The sequence below is a fragment of the Coffea eugenioides genome, chromosome 10, assembly GCF_003713205.1.
Source record: "Coffea eugenioides isolate CCC68of chromosome 10, Ceug_1.0, whole genome shotgun sequence".
Taxonomy (NCBI): domain Eukaryota; kingdom Viridiplantae; phylum Streptophyta; class Magnoliopsida; order Gentianales; family Rubiaceae; genus Coffea; species Coffea eugenioides.
Genome location: NC_040044.1, coordinates 9,319,210 through 9,342,170, shown reverse-complemented (window position 1 = coordinate 9,342,170; position 22,961 = coordinate 9,319,210). Strand labels below are relative to the sequence as shown.

General features: G+C 34.5%; 1 protein-coding gene and 2 long non-coding RNA genes across 5 annotated transcripts; 1 reads left to right on the top strand and 2 right to left on the bottom strand.

Moving 5' to 3' along the window:
• The first annotated feature begins 49 nt into the window (after positions 1-49).
• On the top strand, positions 50-1,172 carry LOC113749662. Its single transcript, XR_003464562.1, has 2 exons — positions 50-394; positions 951-1,172. It is a non-coding gene; the product is annotated as an uncharacterized LOC113749662 (long non-coding RNA).
• Positions 1,173-3,899: 2,727 nt separating this feature from the next.
• On the bottom strand, positions 3,900-6,909 carry LOC113749879. Of its 3 annotated transcripts, none has more exons than XR_003464596.1 (6): positions 6,877-6,909; positions 6,079-6,176; positions 5,482-5,919; positions 5,326-5,382; positions 4,957-5,032; positions 3,900-4,271 (listed from the first exon to the last, which is right to left on the bottom strand). It is a non-coding gene; the product is annotated as an uncharacterized LOC113749879 (long non-coding RNA). The 3 variants fall into 3 exon arrangements; XR_003464597.1 differs by having other exon boundaries at positions 5,326-5,675; positions 5,865-5,919; XR_003464595.1 differs by having other exon boundaries at positions 5,326-5,919.
• A 1,437-nt stretch (positions 6,910-8,346) lies between these two features.
• LOC113750368 (glyceraldehyde-3-phosphate dehydrogenase GAPC2, cytosolic-like) lies at positions 8,347-9,712 on the bottom strand. Its single transcript, XM_027294355.1, has 4 exons — positions 9,680-9,712; positions 9,237-9,305; positions 8,644-8,744; positions 8,347-8,439 (listed from the first exon to the last, which is right to left on the bottom strand). The coding sequence occupies exons 1-4, from the start codon at positions 9,693-9,695 to the stop codon at positions 8,347-8,349; spliced, it is 279 nt and encodes a 92-aa protein (XP_027150156.1). The 5' UTR covers positions 9,696-9,712.
• Between the last annotated feature and the right edge of the window lie 13,249 nt (positions 9,713-22,961).

Genomic DNA, 22,961 nt, shown 5'->3' with positions numbered 1-22,961 from the left:
TTATCGCGTGATTCTTGTGGCTTTGAGGGGCGTTTTGATCCTATTTTTGTGGCTTTAGGAGCGTTTTGGTCCTTTGTCATTCGGTGGTAGTGGCTGCGCTGGAATTTCCTTTGTCTGCGTGGCTCTCATTCCTTTCTTCTCATCCACGTGGCTCTCATGCTTTTCTTCTCATTCTTGGCCTGTTCTTGGTCTTGGGAGCACCGCTTCAATTCCTCATTCTTCTTCTTAGCTTTCTCTGGCCAGTGGCGGTCAGCAATTTCTCTCATTCTCGGTCAGCAACTTTCTGCTCACAATTTTGGCAGTCACCGATTCCTAGCGGTCAGTGGGCGGTGGGGGACGATTTTGCTAGCCAGAAATTTCTGCTCACAATATTGGCACTCACCGATTCTTAGCGGTCAGTGGGCGGTGCGCGGTCATTATTCTTAGCTTTCATTCTCAGCTTTCATTCTTCTTAGCAATTTTTTCTTAGCTTTCATTCTTCTTCCCTTCTACTGCATAGCTGCGTGAACACGAAAAGCATGAGTGAACTATCGATCTAGAAGTCCGCGTCTTCTTAGCTTTCATTCTTCTTCCCTTCCACTGCATAGCTGCATGAACACGAAAAGCGTGAGCGAACTGTCGATTTAGGAGTCCGCTGTCAATCTTGTTTTCAAAGAAGGGGAATTTAGTAAACCCACCGCAGGTTGTCGTTCAAACCTTCCCCCTCTTCAAACTCGGCTGCGGGCGCAGTAGCACCAACTATGTGTATTACCAGCTTTTGTTTCGTGCGATGGGTTGGACTTGGTTTTTGGAGCTTAATCCCCTCCCATTCCTCTTCCTCTGCTTTGCTTACATAAAATTGTGTCTTTGTTTGCCCTTTTACAATCAAATTGTTTATGTTTTTTTTTTGTGGAATTTATTTCAGTTGGTTTCCCGTTAATCAATTTGTACCATTTTTTTTTTGTAAACAGTATATTCTCGAAAAGTTGAAACTTGTTGAAGAAAGGCAAATGGAAGGAAGGGACTCACTTTGTTATCTCTAAGCAGGTTTATATCAATCAGTTTGCATTACAATTGTCAAAGGAATTTAGCTTCTTAGATTCCAGTTAGGAAGAAAGACTTTGGATAGTGGACGTCGATTTTAGTGCTGAACCACTATAAATCTTCTTTTTAATTTTACTGCATTTTGTTTACAGTTTGTTTCTATTAACTATCATTTCCCATATCAATCTATTTCCCATTAGGTTGGCCTATGTGGGAGAACAATACACACACAAACAATTTATTTTATTTTATTTTTTTTTTTGGTGTCACTCAAACCCCTGAGGGACAAAACTATCCTGTAATATGCTAACAATTTATATATTCTTTTGGGCAAAAATATTCCATACCAATGAACTACTGAAATGGTGTCACTCAAGCAATGAAAGTGCTGTGTTAGTGGTCAATTTAATGGATTTCATTATTAATTTAGCCGGAAAGCACTGCACAGACAGTCCATTTTAAAAGTTATTAAATTTGTGGTAGTTGGTGGAGGCTTTCTTTAGACATATGAATGAAAGTATTTTTTTTTTTCAAAATAGGAAGTTGTTGGCTGTTATTGCCTTAAGTCAAATTTTATTAGGATTGAAAAATAGAGGTGTGTGTTTGTTTTTGTGTGTGTTTATTTTAGAAAGAAAGTAATGCCGTTTTGTCATTTTATTTGAAGGGCAAATTAGGAACCATAAAAAATGACTTAAATAGTTAACACCCACTCCCTCCTCTTCTTTTATGTATAGCATATATACCATATCTATGTACTATATATAAAGGGAGAGAGAGGAGGGGTTGGTGTAAACTTTTTGTATAACTTTTAATAATTCTTATTTTACCCTCTAAATAAAGTGCGAAATGGTACCGGCATCTCCCTAAAATAAACACACACAAATGCACACCCATTTTTCGACCTAACAAAACTTCCAATAAAGCAACAACCATCAACAACTTCCTATATCTATATATTGAAGTTGATATTTGACACAAAAAAAAAAATTCAACAACATCCTATAAAAGAAAAAAGAAGAAAAACACAATTTTTTATTCATATTTTTAAAAAAGAAAAAAATCTCCAACAATTACTAAAAAAATTTAATAATTTTTCCTTTTAAATTTACACATGCATACGGTCTGTCATTGCCACTGGTAGATGATAGAATTGGTTGCCATTGTCATTGCCACTGTCATGTTTATCTGTGTAATTAGAAAAACAACACACACTCAACTACATGACTACTATATCTAACAAAGAAAAAAAAACACACAAACATAATAGAAAAATAACGAGTCTTAGCTACCTGATGCATGGCATCAGGGCTAAAAATCTAGTACTAATATAAAGCGAGAAGGATCATGTCCCCACGTATTTAATGATGAGATTCAAATCTTTTTTATCTGTAATCGATGAGTCACGGATTCGAATAATTAAAGAATAAATGAAAAATCGCTATCGATTATCTTAAAAAAAGATGAAATTTAAATTTCTGACTTAAACAGAATACCTTAATTAACTAATAATCCCTACCTAGCTGGGCTAATCATCAACTAATTTATTTTGAAGGGTATTTTATTTTAACTTTGTCAATGCATTATCTTTTCGCAATCATGATAATTAACTGTTTAATAGTGGACAAATAAGGCTTTGTTTGGATTGCATTTTTATAGATTTTTTGTAGAAAAATTATTATAATGATTTGATATATATGATTTTAAAAAATGATTGAAAAATGTGTTTACGTAAAATATAGTAATTTTTTTTAGAAAATTGCTGTAAAACATGGCCTAAGTTTTCAAATTACCCTTGAACAAGTGCCAATTTCAAGGCTTTATTTTATAGCAAGTGGCCTTGTTGCATTCTCGTGAACTTGGGGAGGTGGTACATCACATTCAAGCATTTACGTGATTCACGTGACTGTCAATGTCAATGTCAGTTTCACTGTACATGAATGACCGGGCAGACCACCACATGCGAGTCTGCGACCCTTGCCCAAACATCGAGAGCAACAGCAAGGTAAGAACCAATAAGTAGGGGCAACGGCAGTTCCAAGATCCGCCAAGAAGAAAAAAAACAAAGAAGCCAAGAATCTATGCATATTTAAATGTGCACCAGCACCATATATTGTTTTGGCCAGCTCACCCTTAACCTTCCTTGGGTTGCTTAGGTTCACTAGAAATGTAGTAACAAACTAGGAGGATGACACCGCGCATTTGCGCGGTGTGAGATTATATAAGTTATTTGTCCAATTATGTCTACTAAGTTTGCATTATTTCTATAAAAAAAAGAAAAAGATATTATTATGGGAATCATATGAGTTAAAAGGGTGTCAATGTATAAATGCAATTTTGCGTAATGATATTAAATTAAAAATTAGTTTTGCATTAATTATTTAGGGAGTTGATAGCTATGATGCATATATACAAGCAATATCAATCCTCAATTGGTATGCGACTTGCATTTATACGAGTGTGATAATGTACTTTGTCACCATGGACTTTGTATGTGCCAAAATCAACTATGAATTTAACTTTCGTATGTTACAATCAAAGCTTCACATTTTATTATGAAAATTAAGGATGATGCTATCTAATAGTTGATAAATTTTTGAAACCAAACACTTGATAATTCGAGAAACACATGATTCAGATTAAAATGACAGAACTCCAATAAAAAACAAATATTACAAAGGAATTATCAAATAAGTAAATAGGCCAATCAATTGTTAGACCATTGCTACTACTCTTACTTATAGTAAAATTACTTTTCCTTTAATTGTACCTTTATCCACACTATCCTGAAAAAATTCAATTTCTTGTATTTATTGGTGACAGGTTCTGGAGTCATGTTCTAAATTTAACCTTCACAAAATCCTACTTGACTAAATAAATAAAAAAATATTATGAACTCGTAAACAGAAGCAAAAGTGCCAAGACAAAATGTACCAAAAATTGAATTACATAATTGTGAATAGCTGCCCCATAAAACTAAGAATTCTAACAAGTTTCTTAGTGTTAATTGCCTATGGCTCTTAGACATTCCGAAGTCTTTAAAAGAGCAGCTATGAAAACGGACAGAGAATAACTGACTAATAAGATCAAAAGTAGACTAATTATTAGCAGGAAAATTTCCCAACATCCAATAAGACCATATAGCAACCGTTGCAAAGTAGGCAGGTTCTGTAGAATTTTCACACTGTTCAACTCTCTACTTTTGCTGTAACTTCAGGCATAGAGAAAGAAAATGAGCTGAAGACCACAACCTAAATAGAATAAAGACAATTTCAATTTACTAAACATTACTTGTGTCGACCTATAGATCAATGCTTGATCGAGCTAAGAAGTTTGAATTATTTTCTCATGCAATAAATTCAAGAAGTTCAGGAGGATAAGAACATCTTTTGCAGAAAAACAGAATAGCCGATGAAAAAAAAGAGCAAAAAAGTAGGCATTTAAATCACTTTTGTAGAAAAATAAAAGAGCCAAAAAAAAAAAAGAGAAAAGAACAGTCCTTGCTTTGAGTTGATTGAAGCTCAAAAACCACAACCAAAAGGTTCCAAATAAATTGAGTTACTTAGCTTTCAAAGGAATCTTCAATATCAAAGGTTCCAATAGGTTCCAGAAAATGCAACCAATAGTTTACAAAAAAAATTGAGTTATTTAGCTTCCAAATGAATCATCAATATCAAAGCAATATAAAAGCAATTCTCTTTTCTGAACAAGGAAATCCATTTTCCAAATAAGAGTAATCAATAACTTTATACAAAGAAAGAAAAAAATAACATTACAATGAACCCGCCATGGTTTTTACTTTTTACCTTTAACTAATAAAAACTCATGCAGAGTAAGAGAAGGAAATCAAAAGATAAAAGGAAGACAAAAAGCAAAGATATGCAAGCTACACGTCTCTTCTTGTCCTTAGGCAAGCAAGACACCGAGCTTACGTACCTTACAATCTTAAAGCATTCTAGTCGGTATTGCAAAAAGAGTGCCTAAGTGCCCGTTCAACCATAGCAATCCCAAGCTACAGAGAGACATCAGAATAAAGGATATTAAGATCTACTTAATGCACATAACTAAATTTGGAAGTGTTTGAAATACATCATCCGCATAACTAAATTTAAGAAGAAGAAAATTACATTAAATTTTCAAAGATTGAAATATTTCAAGACAAATTTGGTTTCCATCATTTTATAGCAATGACAAACAAGACAAATCAAAAGCTTCAACTTCATGATAAATTCTTTCAATAATAATTAAACGATATCTTTAGGAAGGCCCAAAAAATGGAAAAATTTAAAAAGACAGCCATATAACCTGATATGATGCAGATATTACGATATTAGCACCAGCTTCAAGGTAATCGAGGGGTACCTATCCCGTGAAACAAACAATAAAGAATAAAACAAGAAAATCACATGGCCAAGGTGCTGATATTTAATCGGAGTTAAAAGAATAAGGCTGAATTCATACAACTTCTTAAGCTGGCTACTTTGGCCACCGTTAAAATTACGCTGAACAGTTTCTTTGTCATCACTGGTAGCAATTCAGGGTTAGTAACAGAAAAAAGAATTAAAACCACATAAGAAGCAAATCAAAAACTAACCTGTCTCTTAATCGTAGCCTTCAGTGCTATCATAACCGGAAATAATCCATTGTAGATAGACCTTTTGGTAAGGGAAAAATCGAAATAGAAGAAAGAATTAAAGAAATAGTGGTATGGATTGGATTTTAACAACCTCGTGGATTATTCAACACTTTTACCCAAATATGGTTTAATGTAAATCTACCAAACTTGTTAACATGGATTACACTTATGGACCACAAAATACAAGCCAGCTAGCCAATAACATTACCTTCTCCACTGTTCACAAACTTAGCAAGGCTTCTGCAGATCGTGCACCTTCATATCTGAGAATAAAAATAAATTCATGAGGAATACAATTGTATGAACTCAAGGCATGGAAGTTATATTTACATAGAGTCAACATCAAGACAGATATCATTTCAACATTGCAAGTAAAAAAAACAAAGACCCTTTGAAAACTCCAATATTTCACATATACTCACTTTTTGGGCTCCAAAGAACCTTTTGGAAGCCATTGGACGGTCGGGCAACCAGAAACACCATATTTGCTACAAAGGCTCTTATGCTCATTGCAGTCCACCTACAACAGATACAATTTGATAAAAGTTCAAAACCTAAACTTATTTTTGTTATAATTCACAGCGAAAACATTGATTAATCTTTTAAGTATTGAAATTAAATCAGATGCAAAATAGAAGATTCACAACAGTTAAGAAAGTTAAACTGATGTTGATGCCAACAAGCAACCAGATAGCGATGGACCTCAGGTTCCATTTTCTCAAGATTTTAGTGATGGAAATCAAATAGAGCATATCTAGTTTGCAAGGATGAAAAGAAAAATGTAAGCACTTTTTTAACATGAAATAACTGTATAGGTTGTCTGAGAGAGTTTTGCCATAGCATCTTGCTCTATATTAATGAAACTTCCAAGGATGACAACTCCTAAAGTGATCAGAAAAAAACAAAAAGATAGATGATTCATAAAATGGCAAAACCCTTAATAATGTACAACTACAAAATTCATTAAAACAAACCCACCACAATAGCATGGCAAAAGCCATGAATATTGCATCATATCTGAGCTCTCTACAGCAATGCAATAGTAACATTCCCAGAAGTTACAAGCTTTAGAGTAAAAATGAGACTTTAGCTAAACTACTTAATAACCCATGGGAAATGTTCTAATTGATATAGCAACACTATGAACCTAGAGTAAAAATGAGACTTTTCCTACCATATTTGAAAGGGTCAATGGATCATAAAAGAGCAGAAGAGCTAACCTTTCCAATCAAAATAGATTTAGCTTTCTTGAAATTCGCACTTAGCTTCTCGTACTCTGGAGCAGGCTTCTTACAGTGCCCACACCTACAAATTCATCACGGGGAAAAGAAAACAGAAAAAAAAACTTCTTTACATCTTCCCTAACAAGAACAGCTCAAAATCACTTCAAATTAGCAAATATAATGATGTCAAAAATCAATCTCGCATTCCAACACAGTAGTCTTCCATGCTAGTCCATCTGTCTCCTAAATATCATACACGGCAACAGACAAAAAACTGGCAGTGCATATGAATCCACACATAAATATACAGCAGAGCAAAATCACAGCAATCTTATTCGCAAAGATCCGAATTCGACTATTACAATCAAAAGAAAAGAAAAGACACGGATCTAAAAGTAATTAAACACATCAGGCTCTAATTCATCAAAACCATAAAAAAAACTTACATCCAATTCACCATGACCAAAAAAATCCCCCAAAAAATAACAAATAAATGAAATCACGAGGAATCAGCCAATCAGGCATACCAAGGAGCGTAGAAACAATTAATCAGTAAAACAACCAAAAACAAGCAGTACGCTTAGAAACAATTAATCAGTCTCTGTTAGAAGAAGATTCTTCTCTGCATGTATGTAATGAATATGAAAAATTAATAAATAGAGAAGCTCTTGTGCAACAAAGATTTGAAAAAGTTAAAGTCCAACTCAGGCATTTGATAAATCACAGTTAGCACTCAAGACCAGTACAAAGTCACATAAACTGCTAACGCTAAAAGCAAAACAAGCAAAGGCTAACATAAAACAGATCACAGGCAAACATTAGTATCAGAGAAATAAAACAAACAACCAGTAGAAGACCTTTTTGAATACCTGTACAGGTGCCAGCTTAGGTGGAAGCATTAAGCCAGTATCATCCCCATGAGTCATGATAATACCTCCAACAAATCGCGTACTAATAGCCCATGATGTCTGCCACACATGTTGCCGCTGTCCATTTTCATCCGTAAACTAAACAAACAGATAGACTGTTTAGGGAATTGCACCTTTCATATTTCAAATACCAAAAATAGAACAGCAAAAAATTGATGCAAAACAACTATATCTGATAGGATATTTTGCAAAAGTGTTCAGCAATGAAAAAAGCTCAATAAATTTTAGCATCATCGTCAATTACACCAATTGCACAACTTATAGAAAATTACACAAAAGGTAAAATGGTAAAACAAAAGTTTTCTCAATACACAGCACAAAATGATAACAGTCAACTTTTTAACTTGCATACAAGCAATCAACTGGAGAAACGAAGCAACAAGGTCAGAAACATTCTGTTTTTAAAATATAAAAAGAAGAACACCCCAAGGGATCTTTTCGGGGTTCCTGAAACATACACCAGAAAACCACTTAATGCATAACTTTTTTGGCCAAAATAATCAAATCTTCTGACCAAATTACACAGACTAAACTAAGTTTAGGAAACACCGTACCCAAGTCTAAAGACTTTGACTGGTGTTTCATGATGTTTCCATTGTCCATGGATAGTATCATACTTGAACATATATGTCTACAATTTGTGCATGGCAAAAGATCACACAGTTCAGAAAAGCACATAACTACAGATCTAGACCATAACTCGATCAACAATTACACTTTTTTTACTGTCAAAGGGACTAACTTTTACAGATCTCCTAATTCCTAAAGAAGAATCGCGTAAAAATTCAATCTTGACTCATAATTAACTGCAATAACAAGTGGTTGTTGAACTTACCATGTAATCAGTGGTGATAAATGGATCATTAATAGCAACAAGTTCTACATCATCCCTCTGCAAGATAACTCTAGCAACCAAACGTCCAGTTCTTCCAAAGCCTGTCAGACAAAGATCCATAATAAAATTACAAAAAGAGACATCAAAGATCTCAAGTTTGACACAAAACAAGCAGAACTCATCGTCCGAGAAAAAAAAAGCATTGAAACAGAATTACCAACCAAGCTTTATTAATTATTAAGCAAATAGAGACCATTGGAAGAACAGAGAAAAGCTGGGTAAATTTACAAGTAATTTGTAGCTCATATCATCCCAAGAAAATCGAAAAAAAAGCCAGAAAATTGAAGGCCATCTGTGGCTGTTATTGAGATTAATTTTTTGAGAAAAAATTATGTAGAAAATCGGAGAGGTATGGAAGAAATATTGGCCGGCCGGCAAATTTGATGAGAGAAGAGATGGAGGGATGGGGAAGGGGAGTGTTTACCAAGCCCCAACCCTCAATGGTGCAAAAATCAGAGGAGGAACAGAAATCAGAGAAGGAAAAAAAAAAGATGAAGACTTTGATGGTTGTAATCCTCGAGCCACAAACCAACCTTCAATTGATGTGATTTTCTGTGCTGCTGCACATCTTAGACTGGATCCGAAGAATAAAGAACCTGGATCTGGCGGATAAAAGAACAAACGCAAAAATCTTTCATTAGAAACAATTATTTTGATTAGTAAAGATTTCTTTTTTACGATAAACCCTTGGAGTTGTATAACAACAGTTAATTTTTGAAATAACATACCATTTAGTTCATGCAAAAATCTGCTCTTTGTCAACAATTGGATGTCATAACAACACTAGCATTACCAGAACTTATTTATCACAAAATAGAAATAACAAGTCAAGACTGCAAAGAACCAATATTTTCAATTAGAACAAGAGGAAAGAAAAAACTACATAAAATATACCGAAAAATTATATTGAGAAAGCCAAACCGCTAATAGAAGATCAAGAAACAGTAATAAAGAAATGACAAACATAAAAACCTACGTTTTGAACAGAGCATAAAAAATGCTCTGAGCTCCGAGCTTCAGCTGTAACACTAATCCCAAATCCTTCAGCCTCCAACTCAGCTTGCCTAAAAAATGCTACTTATAAAATCAACCGCAATAATCACAAAATAGTCCAAATCCACAACTTGGTCAGAAATTTTTAAAAAAAATTAATTCGAAATACCTGATAGCAGAATCTTCTGTGGCTTGAAAATTATGCATCCTACTGCGAAATCTTCATTACTGTTATAAGCTTCCATGGATTTAGGCTTTTCTTCTTTTCGGCTTGTATTTCACCTGATTTGAGTTTTTTGTAATGGACCATCAGTTTCTGAAGAGAAGAGACAGAAGAGAGGGAAAAAATGGGGGGAGAGAATGTGCGGAAGCTCAAAAGATAAGACTAAAGCCAGCGACCAAAAGAAAAATCGTGTGGTTTGGAAAAGGGCAAAGAGAAAAAAAAAAGGAAAAGAAAATGAATGACAAAGAAGATAGACCACAATCGGTGCTCTGCAAAGGTACAACCACTCCCCTCAGCTCACTTGCTCTCTGACAACAGAGGAAGAAGCAAGAAACGAAGGGGAATAGAAGAGAAGAATTGAAGATGAAGTGAAGGCGACCAAACTCGCCACCAATCTCCCAGTGAGGACGCCTGGAACTGAAATGGGTAGACTTGGTGGAGCAGTTGCTCGTTTCAGCAGAACCGCAGAGGCAGAACTCCTGGCTAAGCAGACTGGATGTGACAAAACATTACATTACCAACACACCCCTCAAAGAACAAAAGAACTCAAAAATACAACAAAAGGTCGGGATGTAAATAGCTGCAGACCAAAGGGCTAAAACCGTAATATCAACAAACCTCCCAGCCCAACAAAGAGAAGAAGACAAGACATTACGATTTACGAAACAACTGCGTGACTGTTTGACCAGGAACCGGGCCACCACATCAACAAACGGAAGGAAAGGCTAAGGGAAAAAAGTTAGCACCATAAAACAAACGAATCACCAGGCGCCACGCGGAGGACGACCACGCCGACGTGGACACCGGGCTTCCGTCCTTAGTCTATATGGTTAAAGAATAACCACACAAGTCATTATCAACCTAAAATCAAATCCAAAATCACTTAATTGTCTCTTGGGATAAAAAAATCGTCATTATTTCTTCTAATTTGGTTCGTCCGAAGTGCTTTGATGACGATTTTTTCTTCCATTTTTTTGTTGGTTTGTTTTATGACGACCAATAGTAAAGGAAGGAAAGGATGCTAGATGGTGAATGGAGTTCTGCACAGTCTCCTCGTACAACATCTGTGACAAGTTATGTAAAATAAATAAATGTCTTTCTTTATCGGAATTAAGAAGGAAATTGATAATATGATGCACAACAAACCACACACAAGGACGTCCAGACTCGAGATTCTGCACAACCGCACGGGCAACGTGCTTTTAATTGAGTAGTACAAATTAATGGGATAATTTCAGAAATCTCCCCTGATGTTTTTGATTATTTCATTGGCATTCCTCTATTGTGGTTAACTTCCTGAGCAAGGAAGTATCATATGAACGCAAAAAGAAAATGGAGCGGATTTAAGAGAGAGAGAGAGAGAATGGAAAGATGATCTGAAAATAGAATGAGAATGCAATTGATCATCTCGCTGCCGAATCAATACAACCACTCGGTTATTTATACAGAAACTGTGCTAATGATCGATAACTACCAGCTAACAGAAAAGATTCCTTCCTGGCTAACTTCCTAACTAACTCCAGCTAGGACGCCAGCTTGGCACAATCAACAAATGATCTTCTTAGATATTATCAGGACATAACATTGCCTTCCCCTTCAAAAAATCCTAGTCTCTAGGATTCAATTTCTGCAAATTGCACTCGAATAAGGGACCAATCCTCCCAAGCAGAGTCATCTCAGTCCAAATTTTCCCACTCAATCAACACTTGCTCAACCTCTTGGCCCATCCTGTAAATAATCCTCCAATCCGGAATTGCCTTGGGGGCTACCTTGAACTCTCCTTCTGCAACTGTTTTGAGGGGTGTAGGATGGATTTGGCTCCCATTGGTAGATTTCTTAAGAAGAGAAACATGGAAGACAGGGTGCACTGAACATCCATCTGGCAACTTAAGTTTATAGGCCACAGATCCAACCTTCTGTTCAATCTGGTATGGTCCATAATACTTGGTAGATAATTTCATATTCTTCCTCAGAGCCACAGAAGTTTGTCTATAGGGTTGTAACTTCAGATACACCCAATCTCCCACCTCAAAGTTCCTATCAGTCCTCTCCTTGTCAGCTATTTGCTTCATTCTATTCTGTGCCTGCAACAAGTTTTCCTTAAGTAAGGTATTCCAATCCACTCTTTCTCTGGCCCAATTCTCCACTGCAGTAGCCAGTGTGTTTGTAGGTGATAGAGTGAGTTGTGAAGGCTTGTATCCATAGAGAGCCTGAAAAGGGGTCATTAACAGACTAGTATAGTAGTTGGTGTTGTACCACCACTCAACAGTAGGTAGCCGCTTTTTCCATGTGCCTGGCTGTTGCATGCACATGCTCCTAAGGTAAGTCTCTACACACCTGTTGACTCTCTCTGTTTGTCCATCAGATTGGGGATGGTATGCAGAGGAGAAGCTGAGGTTAGTCCCTAGCAATTTGAAGAGCTCTTGCCAGAAAATGCTGGTGAAAGCCCTGTCCCCATCAGACATAATGCAAGAAGGTAGTCCATGGACCTTGAAGATTTGATCAAAGAAAACTTCTGCAATGCCCTTAGCAGTGTAATGAGAGGTTATAGGAATGAAATGTGCATATTTAGTAAGTCTATCCACTACCACGTTGATGGCATCACTGCCTAAGGCCTTAGGCAAACCCTCTATGAAGTCCATCGAAATTTGTTGCTAAGCTTGGTCTAGAATAGCTAGGGGCTATAACAATCCAGGGTATGGACAGTTCTCAGATTTGCTCCTGCTGCAAATATCACACTTCTGAACATAAGTCTCTATATCCTTCCTCATATTAGGCCAATAAAAGAAAGGTTTCATCCTCTGATAGGTGCCTTGAATCCCTGAGTGACCAGCCTAACAGGTATCATGGAAACAAGCAATCAGATTTTGCCTGAGGTCAGATCCTGAGCCTACCAAGATTCTGTCCTTGTGCCTTATGACTCCCTTTTGGTAGGTGTATTCAGGGTGAGAGTTGGTACCTGTGGTCAAAGCTGCCAGCAGTTCCTTGATGTTATCATCACCAACATAACTGGCAGCAACTAATGATAGCCATTGAGGTGCCATTGCTGACACTGCATGCACTGTTACTTCCACATTTTCTTCTCCTCCTTCCATTCTCTCTGCTCTCCTAGATAGAGCATCAGCCACCACATTCTTCTTTCCCTTTTTATATTGAATTTCTTAATCCATTACCATAAGCTTGGCCAACCATTTCTGTTGTAAAGGTGTAGTTATTTTTTGGTCAAGTAAGTACTTCAAGCTTTCATGATCAGTCTTGATCACAAAGTGCCCCCCGAACAGATAATGTTTTCATTTTTGGACTGCAGTTATCAATGACAACAATTCCTTTTCATATATAGACAAGGTCTGATTCTTCTTACCCAATACCTGACTCATATAGGCTATGGCCCTCCCTTGTTGCACCAAAATAGCCCCAATTGCAGCTTGGCTTGCATCAGTTTCCAAAACAAATGGTTTAGTAAAGTCTGGTAGAGCCAAAACTGGTGTAGTACTCATAGCTCCTTTTAACTTCTGGAATGCTTTATCTGCTTCTGTACTCCAATTGAATTGCCCCTTCTTAAGCAGCTCAGTAAGAGGTCTGGCAATCTCTCCATAGCCTTTCACAAACCTCCTATAGTAGCCTGTCAACCCCAAAAATCCCCTGAGTGCCTTGACATTGGTAGGAGTAGGCCAAGAGAGCATAGCTTCAACCTTTGCTGGATCAGCTCTCACACCTATCTCAGTGACTATGTGACCTAAATACTCTACTTGATTCTGGCCAAGGGTGCACTTGGACAATTTAGCATAGAGAGAATGTGTTCCGAGGGTATTCAATACCAAGGATAGGTGGTGTAAATGAGTTGTAAGGTCAGGGCTATAAAACCAGGATGTCGTCAAAAAACACAAGGGCAAACTTCCTGATATAAGGTTCAAATACAGAATTCATTAGAGCTTGGAAGGTGGCAGAGGCGTTTGTTAAACCAGAAGGCATGACAAGGAATTCATACAATCCAGAATGTGTCCTAAAAGCTGTTTTTGGGATATCATCAGGAGCCATTCGCATTTGTTGATAACCTGATCTGAGGTCTATTTTGGAAAAAATTTTGGCTCCATGTAGCTCATCAAAGAGGTCATCTATTATAGGAATGGGAAATTTATCCTTTATGGTCAAGCTATTCAGTTGTCTGTAATCAATGAGAGCCTCCAACTGCCATCTTTCTTTTTTACCAAAAGGGCTGGAGAGGCAAAAAGGGCTATGACTTTTCTGAATGATACCAGAGGTTAACATTTCCCTAGCTTGTCTTTCTATCTCTGTCTTTTGAGAATGGGTTTACCTATAGGGAGCAATTTTGAAGGATCGAGCATCTACTTTAAGAGGTATCTTATGGTCATGAGTTCTAGATGGGGGCAAGGTTTTAGGATCAGAGAATATGTCCTCATACTCAGCCAGTAATTCAGTAAGAGAGTTAGGTACACTAGTCACCTGACAGTTGTGGACCTTCACCATGCAGGATTGTCGCAGAGCTCTTCTAACTTTGTGCCTGATGACTTTGCTAGCAGCCTCTCCTTTTATGAGCTTCACCTGTGCAGTATCAGAGTTACCCTTCAATAGCACCTGTTCTCCTTCTTTGTCAAAGGTTATCTGTAATACTTTAAAATCAAATGTCAGGGGACTATACTTCTTTATCCAATCAACTCCAATTATCGTGTCATAAGGTTCTAGATCCAAAACAAATACATCATGCTCAAATTGATGGCCTTGGATCTCCCACTTCATCTGAGGTACCCACTGATCACAATGCAAAACCTTCCTATCTGCAATTTCGACTTTGAAAGGTTTATGTTTCATGATTTTCTCAGGATATAACTGTGCAACTGCAGGTCTGATAAAACAGTTAGTACTCCCTCCATCCACTAAGACAGATAGCTGATGGCTACCATACAGACCATGCATTTTGATGGTGCTAGAAGACAATTCACCTAAAGCAGAATGTAAAGCTAGTACCACCGCTTGATCTGCATTAGTACCCCTGTATTCAATGATTTCCTCTTCCTCTCCTTTACCTGATTCATCCTCATCTACCAATAGAATGTGAAGCTCCTTGTTCTTACAAGTATGACCAGGGGAAAACTTATCCCTACATCTAAAACACAGATTCTGGTCCTTCCTGTACTGAAACTCAGAGGGTGAGATCTTCTTGAAGACAGACTGAGAACCATTCCTTTTATTTGTTTCTTCATTATTGTGCTGTTACATCCTTCTGTTCCCATTGGCGCCAATATGTCCCCCACTGAAACTTGATGGCAGTGGATTCTTGTAAGTCACTCTATTGTGTTTGGAGAGTGCTCCAAGAGATGCTCCTGCCACCTAGCCTTCTCAAAAACTAATTGAAGAGAATTTGGTTTGTACATTTTAACAATAGTCTTGATTTCATTCTTCAATCCACTCAAGAAGCAAGAAACGTAATAAGATTCTGACAAATTGGGAACCTTAGCCATCACCAGAGCTCTAAGTTCCTCAAACTTTTCCTGATACGCTAATACAGATATGGTTTGTTGTAGCTTGTTGAACTCCTCAATGGCGTCATCCTCTACAAAGTTCCTCCTTGAATTCGCTCCAAGCAACTCCTTCTTTGTCCTTTTTAAAGTTTTGGTACCATAGATCAGCTCGCCCTTCCAGGTGTAATTCTACCATGTCTACCTGGTTCTCTTCAGAGATTCTGCAAAGGTGAAAAAATTTCTCGCACTTCCTCACCCATTCTCTGGGATTGTTCCCATTGAATTGGAGAAATTCCAATTTAGGAACAGCTACTGTGTAGTGATTCCTCACCGTTACTCCCTCACCAGTTCCTCCTTCAACCATCCTCCCCGCCTGAGTCCCTTGACTGTGGCTGGGGTTCCCCAGAGTTCCCCTATCCCCATGCACACTCCTCACGAAGGTACTGAACTGATTGTTCATATCTGTCATGAATGTCTTCATTTCCAATCTATTAGCTTCTAGCAGTGCCTTCATATCCTAGAAGGTATCTCCCACCTTTTCTTCCAATGTTGCTGTAGAATCCAAAATGGTTTGGATCCATGCTTCCTGTTTGCGTAATTGTTCTTCGAAACTTTTCATTCTAGTCCCCTCGGCCATGATTATGCTCAGCTAATAGTCCGAGGACCACCAGCTCTGATACCACTGTTGTGGTTAACTTCCTAAGCAAGGAAGTATCAGATGAATGCAGAAAGAAAATGAACAGATTTGAGAGAGAGAGAGCGACAGAGAGAATGGAAAGATGATCTGAAAATAGAATGAGAATGCAATTGATCTTCTAGCTGCCGAACCAATACAACCATTTGGTTATTTATACAAAAACTGTGATAATGATCAATAACTACCAGCTAACAGAAAAGATTCCTTCCTAACTAACTTCATAACTAATTCCAGCTAGGACGCCAGCTTGGCACAACCGACAAATGATCTTCTTGGATAATATCAGGACATAACATTCTCTATCTTTTAAAACTTACACTAATCTCCTTTGAGATTTATTATTTTGTAACACCTAGGTCTAACAAATAATTAAAAAGTGATATTAGAAGAGAGAAAATAATATAATTTCACCATTGCCCCACATCTACTAAATTGTTTAATTAATCTAATACCCGTCCAAATATTAAAGAAAATACTAGAATTTGCTGTTTATCATTAGGAATTAAATCACATATGGCATCAAATCACATGCTAGATTTGTCCACCACTATTTTCGGCCATTGATTTAAAAAAAAAAGAAACAAAACCATTATTCATCTATCACTATAATCTCACGCGGTCTTGTTTGGATTGCAATTTTTTAGGTTTTTTTGTAGAAAAGTGTGCTGTCATAGTTTGATATATGTAAGATAGAAATGTGATTGAAAAATATGTTCATGAAAAAGTAGAAATTTTTTGGTAGAAAGTGGCTTGCCAAACAAGGCACTAGTCCGCCAACCAATAATGCCGTCCTTTGAGAAGTTAAGAGAGTTTGATAGCACAAAAGTGTACAGTCATTTGAAATATCGTCCCATGTCATATCCGCTAATCTAGGAAAAAAACTATTTTGAGAAATTTGCCACTTGTCTTCCAATCGCTACATCAATTCTGCTTCTGAAGACGTTAACTGGTTGGTTCATGCATTGAGTTATTTTCATTGTCATGCTCATGAGTCATGAATATCATCTAGCAAGAGAGTTTTGGTGTTTTCTTCAATTTTTGTTTAGGAAGAATGCAATTGTAGCTAATCACACTTTTGAGGCACCGGTCTTTTGTGATCATATGTAGCTTGATCAAGAAACTGTACCCTGCATGCGATCGAGCACAAGTCTTTTACAACGTGAATTCTCTCACATCTTCTTTGGATGTTTAACGCTTGTACTGTGTATGAATCAGCGTGTAGTCTAGGTGGATTGGATTCCCCGACAGGAACTGTCACACGTGGACATGGTAATAATCCTGAATCTACCATTTGTTAATCAAACAATAAAACAAATCATAAAATGTACTAAATTAATTACTAATCTAACAAAGTACTTCATTTTCAATTGAATAATGGTCACGATTTGACTTGGATGAAACTCTAATTTCGATTTTGGGATCATCTTTCGTTCGGAGCTAACTAATCTTCACCATCGGAGGGAAATGTGATTAGTTTTTCCTGTCAATGTTTATCTACACCACAGTTTTAAAAAAACGCCTATGCAAGAAAGGTACATGTACAAAAAGAGATGGTGATGATAGAATTCTTTTTTAATAGAGATTATTATTTCATTTATGATAGAATTCTAGATATCAGATAAAAAAACAAGAACCTTTTAATCACTAGCCTAATTTAACCTTTTTTTTTGTTAATCGGCAAAATTTATACTCTACTCCTATTCTAATCTATACTAGGGGAGAGTCCAACTGAACCGAAGGGATTAGAGGGAGAAAAACCTGCTGCCAGCATCTTTTTTTTTCCGTGGGAAGGGCGTATTAATAAATTGAGCATCAAGAAAATTGATCAACAAATTAGCTCTAGAATGCATGACATCCTTGTTTTGCCCATGTGTAGCCTAAGAAATATTGGACTGTTGCATAAAACATCTGATTATGGTACAACTAAAATAGTAATTTGTATAACCATATAATGCAATATAAATTCTTTGGGTCCATATATGCTATGTTAAGTTAAAACAAATAAAACAATAATTTGAATGTGGGTTTGCCTCAAATCCAAAGTAAACATGCATATGTCCTGAAATTTAAATTAGAAGACCACCTGTATGTATCCTCCAAGACACTCTGAAGTTCATTAGGAAAATGTCGACAAATTCCAAGACTCTCAAGGTTGTCAATCAAGGAAGGACAATGCTTTAGTAACGATAGTTATGGTAATGAAATAGTTTTTTACCTACTATAACAGGTTGTTGCACTTTTAGCGACCATTTGATTGCTTGATGGACCTATCCACCTAAATAGGATAACACTTAAAATAAGAAAATAAGTTTCTCATTTAAAATAGTAAGTTAATCGTAATAAATTAGTAACTTTTATACTTCAAAAGGTAAATTGGAATAAATATTAAACTTACTTTCTAAATAAATAAATTACTACTTTATATCCCAAACTTACTTTTTAGAGAGTAAGTTTAATTCAAGTAATAGTAAGTTTTTATACGTAAATAGTAATTCTTACTGATAACATGATAAATTTGATTAATAATCAAAACTTACTGATTTATGGAGACATGTACTATTTTACTTTAAAACATATTTCAAACTAGTATTGGGAAATTTATTTGAAATAACGATAAGATATTTTATTAATGATTAATGCTTAGTAGTTTAGTTAGTAAGTACTCATAATATACCTATATAACATGATTATAGGTATAATTTAAAAATTTTTATATTTATATATTTTAAAATACTATGAAAAATAGTTTGAATTTTCACATAATCTCGTAAAATATGTAATAAAATTTTATCGTATTATAAGTTTTTAATCATTATTAATTTTTGAAAAGTTTGAAATATAACAATAACAACAAATCTTTCTTGTTATATATAGAATATCAGTTGTTTATGTATCACAATTTTTATAATTTAACACCTATGAATATAATAAGATGATAAAGTTTTAATAAATTTACATCTAGGACACAAGAAATAATAAGATTTAAAGCCCAAACAAAATAAGAAATAATATAACAATAAGAATGACAAAATTAATATAACAATTAATATAAGAAAATCAGTATGATCTGGACTTTTTTCCTTGGGAGATTATACATAAAAATGGGATCCAACAATTATAAATGAAAATCACATGCATATATAATCTATTGTGTAATTTAAATTAAATTTAGTTCACGTATAAAATGATCCTAAAATAATTAGTACACTATGATACAATGTTATTTTAACAACAAAATTTTTTTTTCTAAAAGTCTCAAATATCCATGACATACGTATGAGGCATATTTTACCATATTTGTATCTCACATCTAATCATTAAAGTTAATTTGAGGAAAAATATTTTTGAAAATAGAATTATTTTGAATTTAGTTAACAAGTTGAGATTTTTTAAACAATAAAAGTGATATATTTTGGGAACTTAGTTGTTTATTTTCCCATAATTAATAATTGCTATATTTTAGCAGTTGTTGCCATTGACTTTTCATTCTGTAGACTAATTTTTATCAATGCAAAATTAGTTTTATTAACAATAATTGAGGTTCCATTGATCCGAGGATTGACATTCTATTGCTATTATTTTATATGTAAATATTTAACCTAAGTAATAAAATAAATAATAGCTACTTAAAAAAAAAGAAAATTGGTGCTCAATTGATTGTGGTGTAAAATATTAGTATACAATTAACTAGAGCTTGAAATGGAATTAAATTTATTTAGTATTTTACTGTTGACAACTTTGGCCCCATTTAATGGTTAAAGAAAAAATAAAAGAGACGTAGAGATTGGGATTGGTTCCTTAGTGTGAAAAAGGAAAGTTCCTCGAAAGTAATGCCGCGTGAAATTCTGGATGCATATGAAATTTGAAATGTGATAACTTTGCAATTCATTCTCATTCATGATGAATTTCTTCGATTCTATATAGAATCGTATTTTTTTCGTTCAGCACGAAAATATTCTTTTTTTGTCATATTGATGGCTTTTGCTTTTAAGATTATCTACATGTTGGTGGTTAGTATTATTGACAAGGTTAGAGGTCATGGAAAATTTTACTAATTTTAGGAGAAATTATGTATTGTAAAAATGGTTTAATAATTTTCTACTAAGCATAACTACTGCATACAAAAGGAAAAGATATTTGATTTTATTTTGCTTTGATTAGAAGAACTTGTACTAATAATAAAGGAAATTTCAATTCAACAATCAACATACACATTATTACAATAATGTTTTAGTCAATTAGACTAATATATGCCATAAAGTAGTAAGATTTAGTCATTTGTGAATTGATAATTTTAACAGTTTACATAACATTCATTTATAAAAAATTATGATTATTATAACATGACATTTTATAATAATTCACATACTATTCGCCAATGAAAAAAGAGTTTGATAGAAAAAATATGGATACAAATCCATAATGTAAATGATACAAAGTATGTTTGAAAGTCACAGAACTTAACATATGGGTAATTTTACTATAATTTTCAAAGATTTTACTACGTTAATTTTTATACTTGTGACCCGGAAAATAAATTTATTAAGATTTTACCGTTTCATTAAATTCATAAGCATTAATATACGAAAATTGTGATGTATAAGTAAGTGCTATTTTATATACAACTAGAAAGATTTGCTGTTATTATAATACAACTTTAACTTTTATACTTGTGACCCAGTAAATAAATTGATTAAAAATTTACCATTTTATTATATTCATAGGTATTAATATATGGAAATTGTGATGTATAGATAAGCGCAATTCTATATATAACTCGAAAGATTTGTTGTTATTGTCATCCAAACTTTCTAACCTTTCACAAATTCAAAAATAATTCAAAATTTATAATATGACAAATTATTCTTAAATATTTTATAAGGTCATGTGCAAAAAAAAAATATAGTTTTCATATTATAAATGTTATATGTTTTAAGCATTTTAAATATAGTTTTCATAGTATATTTAAAATGCTTAAAACATATAACATTTATAAATGATACATACAATTGTGTATCATACATTTACATTACGAGTAATTACTAACTATAATATTGAGTTTTAATCATTAATAAAAAAATCTTAGCATTATTTCAAATAAACTTCCTAATACTTGTTTCATATAAGTTTTTTAAGTAAAATAGTACATTTATACCACAAACTAGTAGGTTTTGACCACTAACCAAATTTACTACTCTATCAACAATATTTACTAGTATTAATCTATAAAAACTTACTATTACTTGAACTAAACTTACTCTCCAAAAAGTAAGTTTCAGATATAGAGTAGTAATTTATTTCAAAAAAAAAAGTAAGTTCCATATTTATTACAATTTACTTTTTGAGACATAAAAGTTACTAATTTATTGAGTTAACTTATTATTTTTTATGTAAAACTTACTAACCGAATTTTTAGGTACTATCTTATTTATGTGACCAGTCTAATAGGTAATCAAATGGTCGCTAAAAGTGTTTTTACCTGTTATATCAGGTAAAAACAGTTCCGTTACCATAACGATCGTTACTTTAGATTTTTCCATCAAGGAAAAGGGTGCATATATATCCATAGGGTAAATTGTTGGAATTGAAAAGGCAATTAGAAGGGAGGGGGTAGAAACCTATTCAAAAATATTAACGGTAATTTTATGATAATGGAAATATGCAAAAATATAGGGTGCAAAACTAATGTAATTCAAAATTTTGATAGAACAATATTTCACGTGAGAGATGTAGATCTAGGGAGATGATATTAAAAACTTAGGCCTTGTTTGGAAAGCTAGTTTTCACCAAAATATTTCTATATTTTTCCTGAACACGTATTCAAATTACCTTTTTTCCTCACATATATCACTCGCTACAGTACTTTTCTATAAAAACTCCAAAAAATTGCAATCCAAACAAGATCTTAGCTCCTTTTCTCGATTCCAACTAATTATTCTCTTACAATAACTTCATTTATCAACTTTTTGTATATCTAGGGGCATGAGTTTGTCAGACAAAAAGACCATAAATTGGCTATTATTACAACATGAGAGATGTACCTTTTAAGCTCCATATCTCTCTTATGATGCATGGCCTTTAGTAGGTTAGGGTCTAGTTGAATATTTAAATTCAAATCTCTTGCATGTTCCAGCATTCCTGGAAATATTATATCAGATCCAACTGGAGAACACTGGCAGTCCTCTGATGCTGAAGCAAAATCAGACTCAATAAAGCGAATACCTATAAATAGGGAACTTCTATCAATCCAGTGAAAATGAAAACATTCCCAACCTCCAATTATTAGACTTCAAATTTATACAAAAATGTTTAAATTCCAAAAAAAAAAGCCCATTGGAAATTTTTTTTTAAAAAATTGTTCTTGTGGATCTTAAAGTTGGGAGATCGTCGACATAACCCTTGTGCATTTGTTCTACACCAATTCCCCATGTCTTAAGTGCAAGAACACATGCAAGCGTAGAGGATGAAACATCTTTAAGCAATAGGGGATGGTGATGAGGAAGAGTCCAAGAGCCATCATGTAGCTGATTTCCTATTATCCAATTTATGCACTTGGGAAAAAGGGGAGCCTTCGAAGAATGTGGATCAGGGACCATAGCTACCCATGCAGTATCATAGGAGGAAACAGAATAGTCAACTTCATGAAATAACTTCCTGATTCTTTCCTTAGTCTCATCAATGCTCTGCATGAAGATTTATAAAGCAAGAATTATATTACTGTAGATTACAAGAACCACCTGAAAATATTTGAAATGATAGTATATGATGTGTTTTTGAGAACTCATACTATGACAGGAGAATTAGGGAGTGATATTCCTCGAACTCCTGCATCCAAAATAACTGCTCAAAAGGAAAAAAGAAAAAG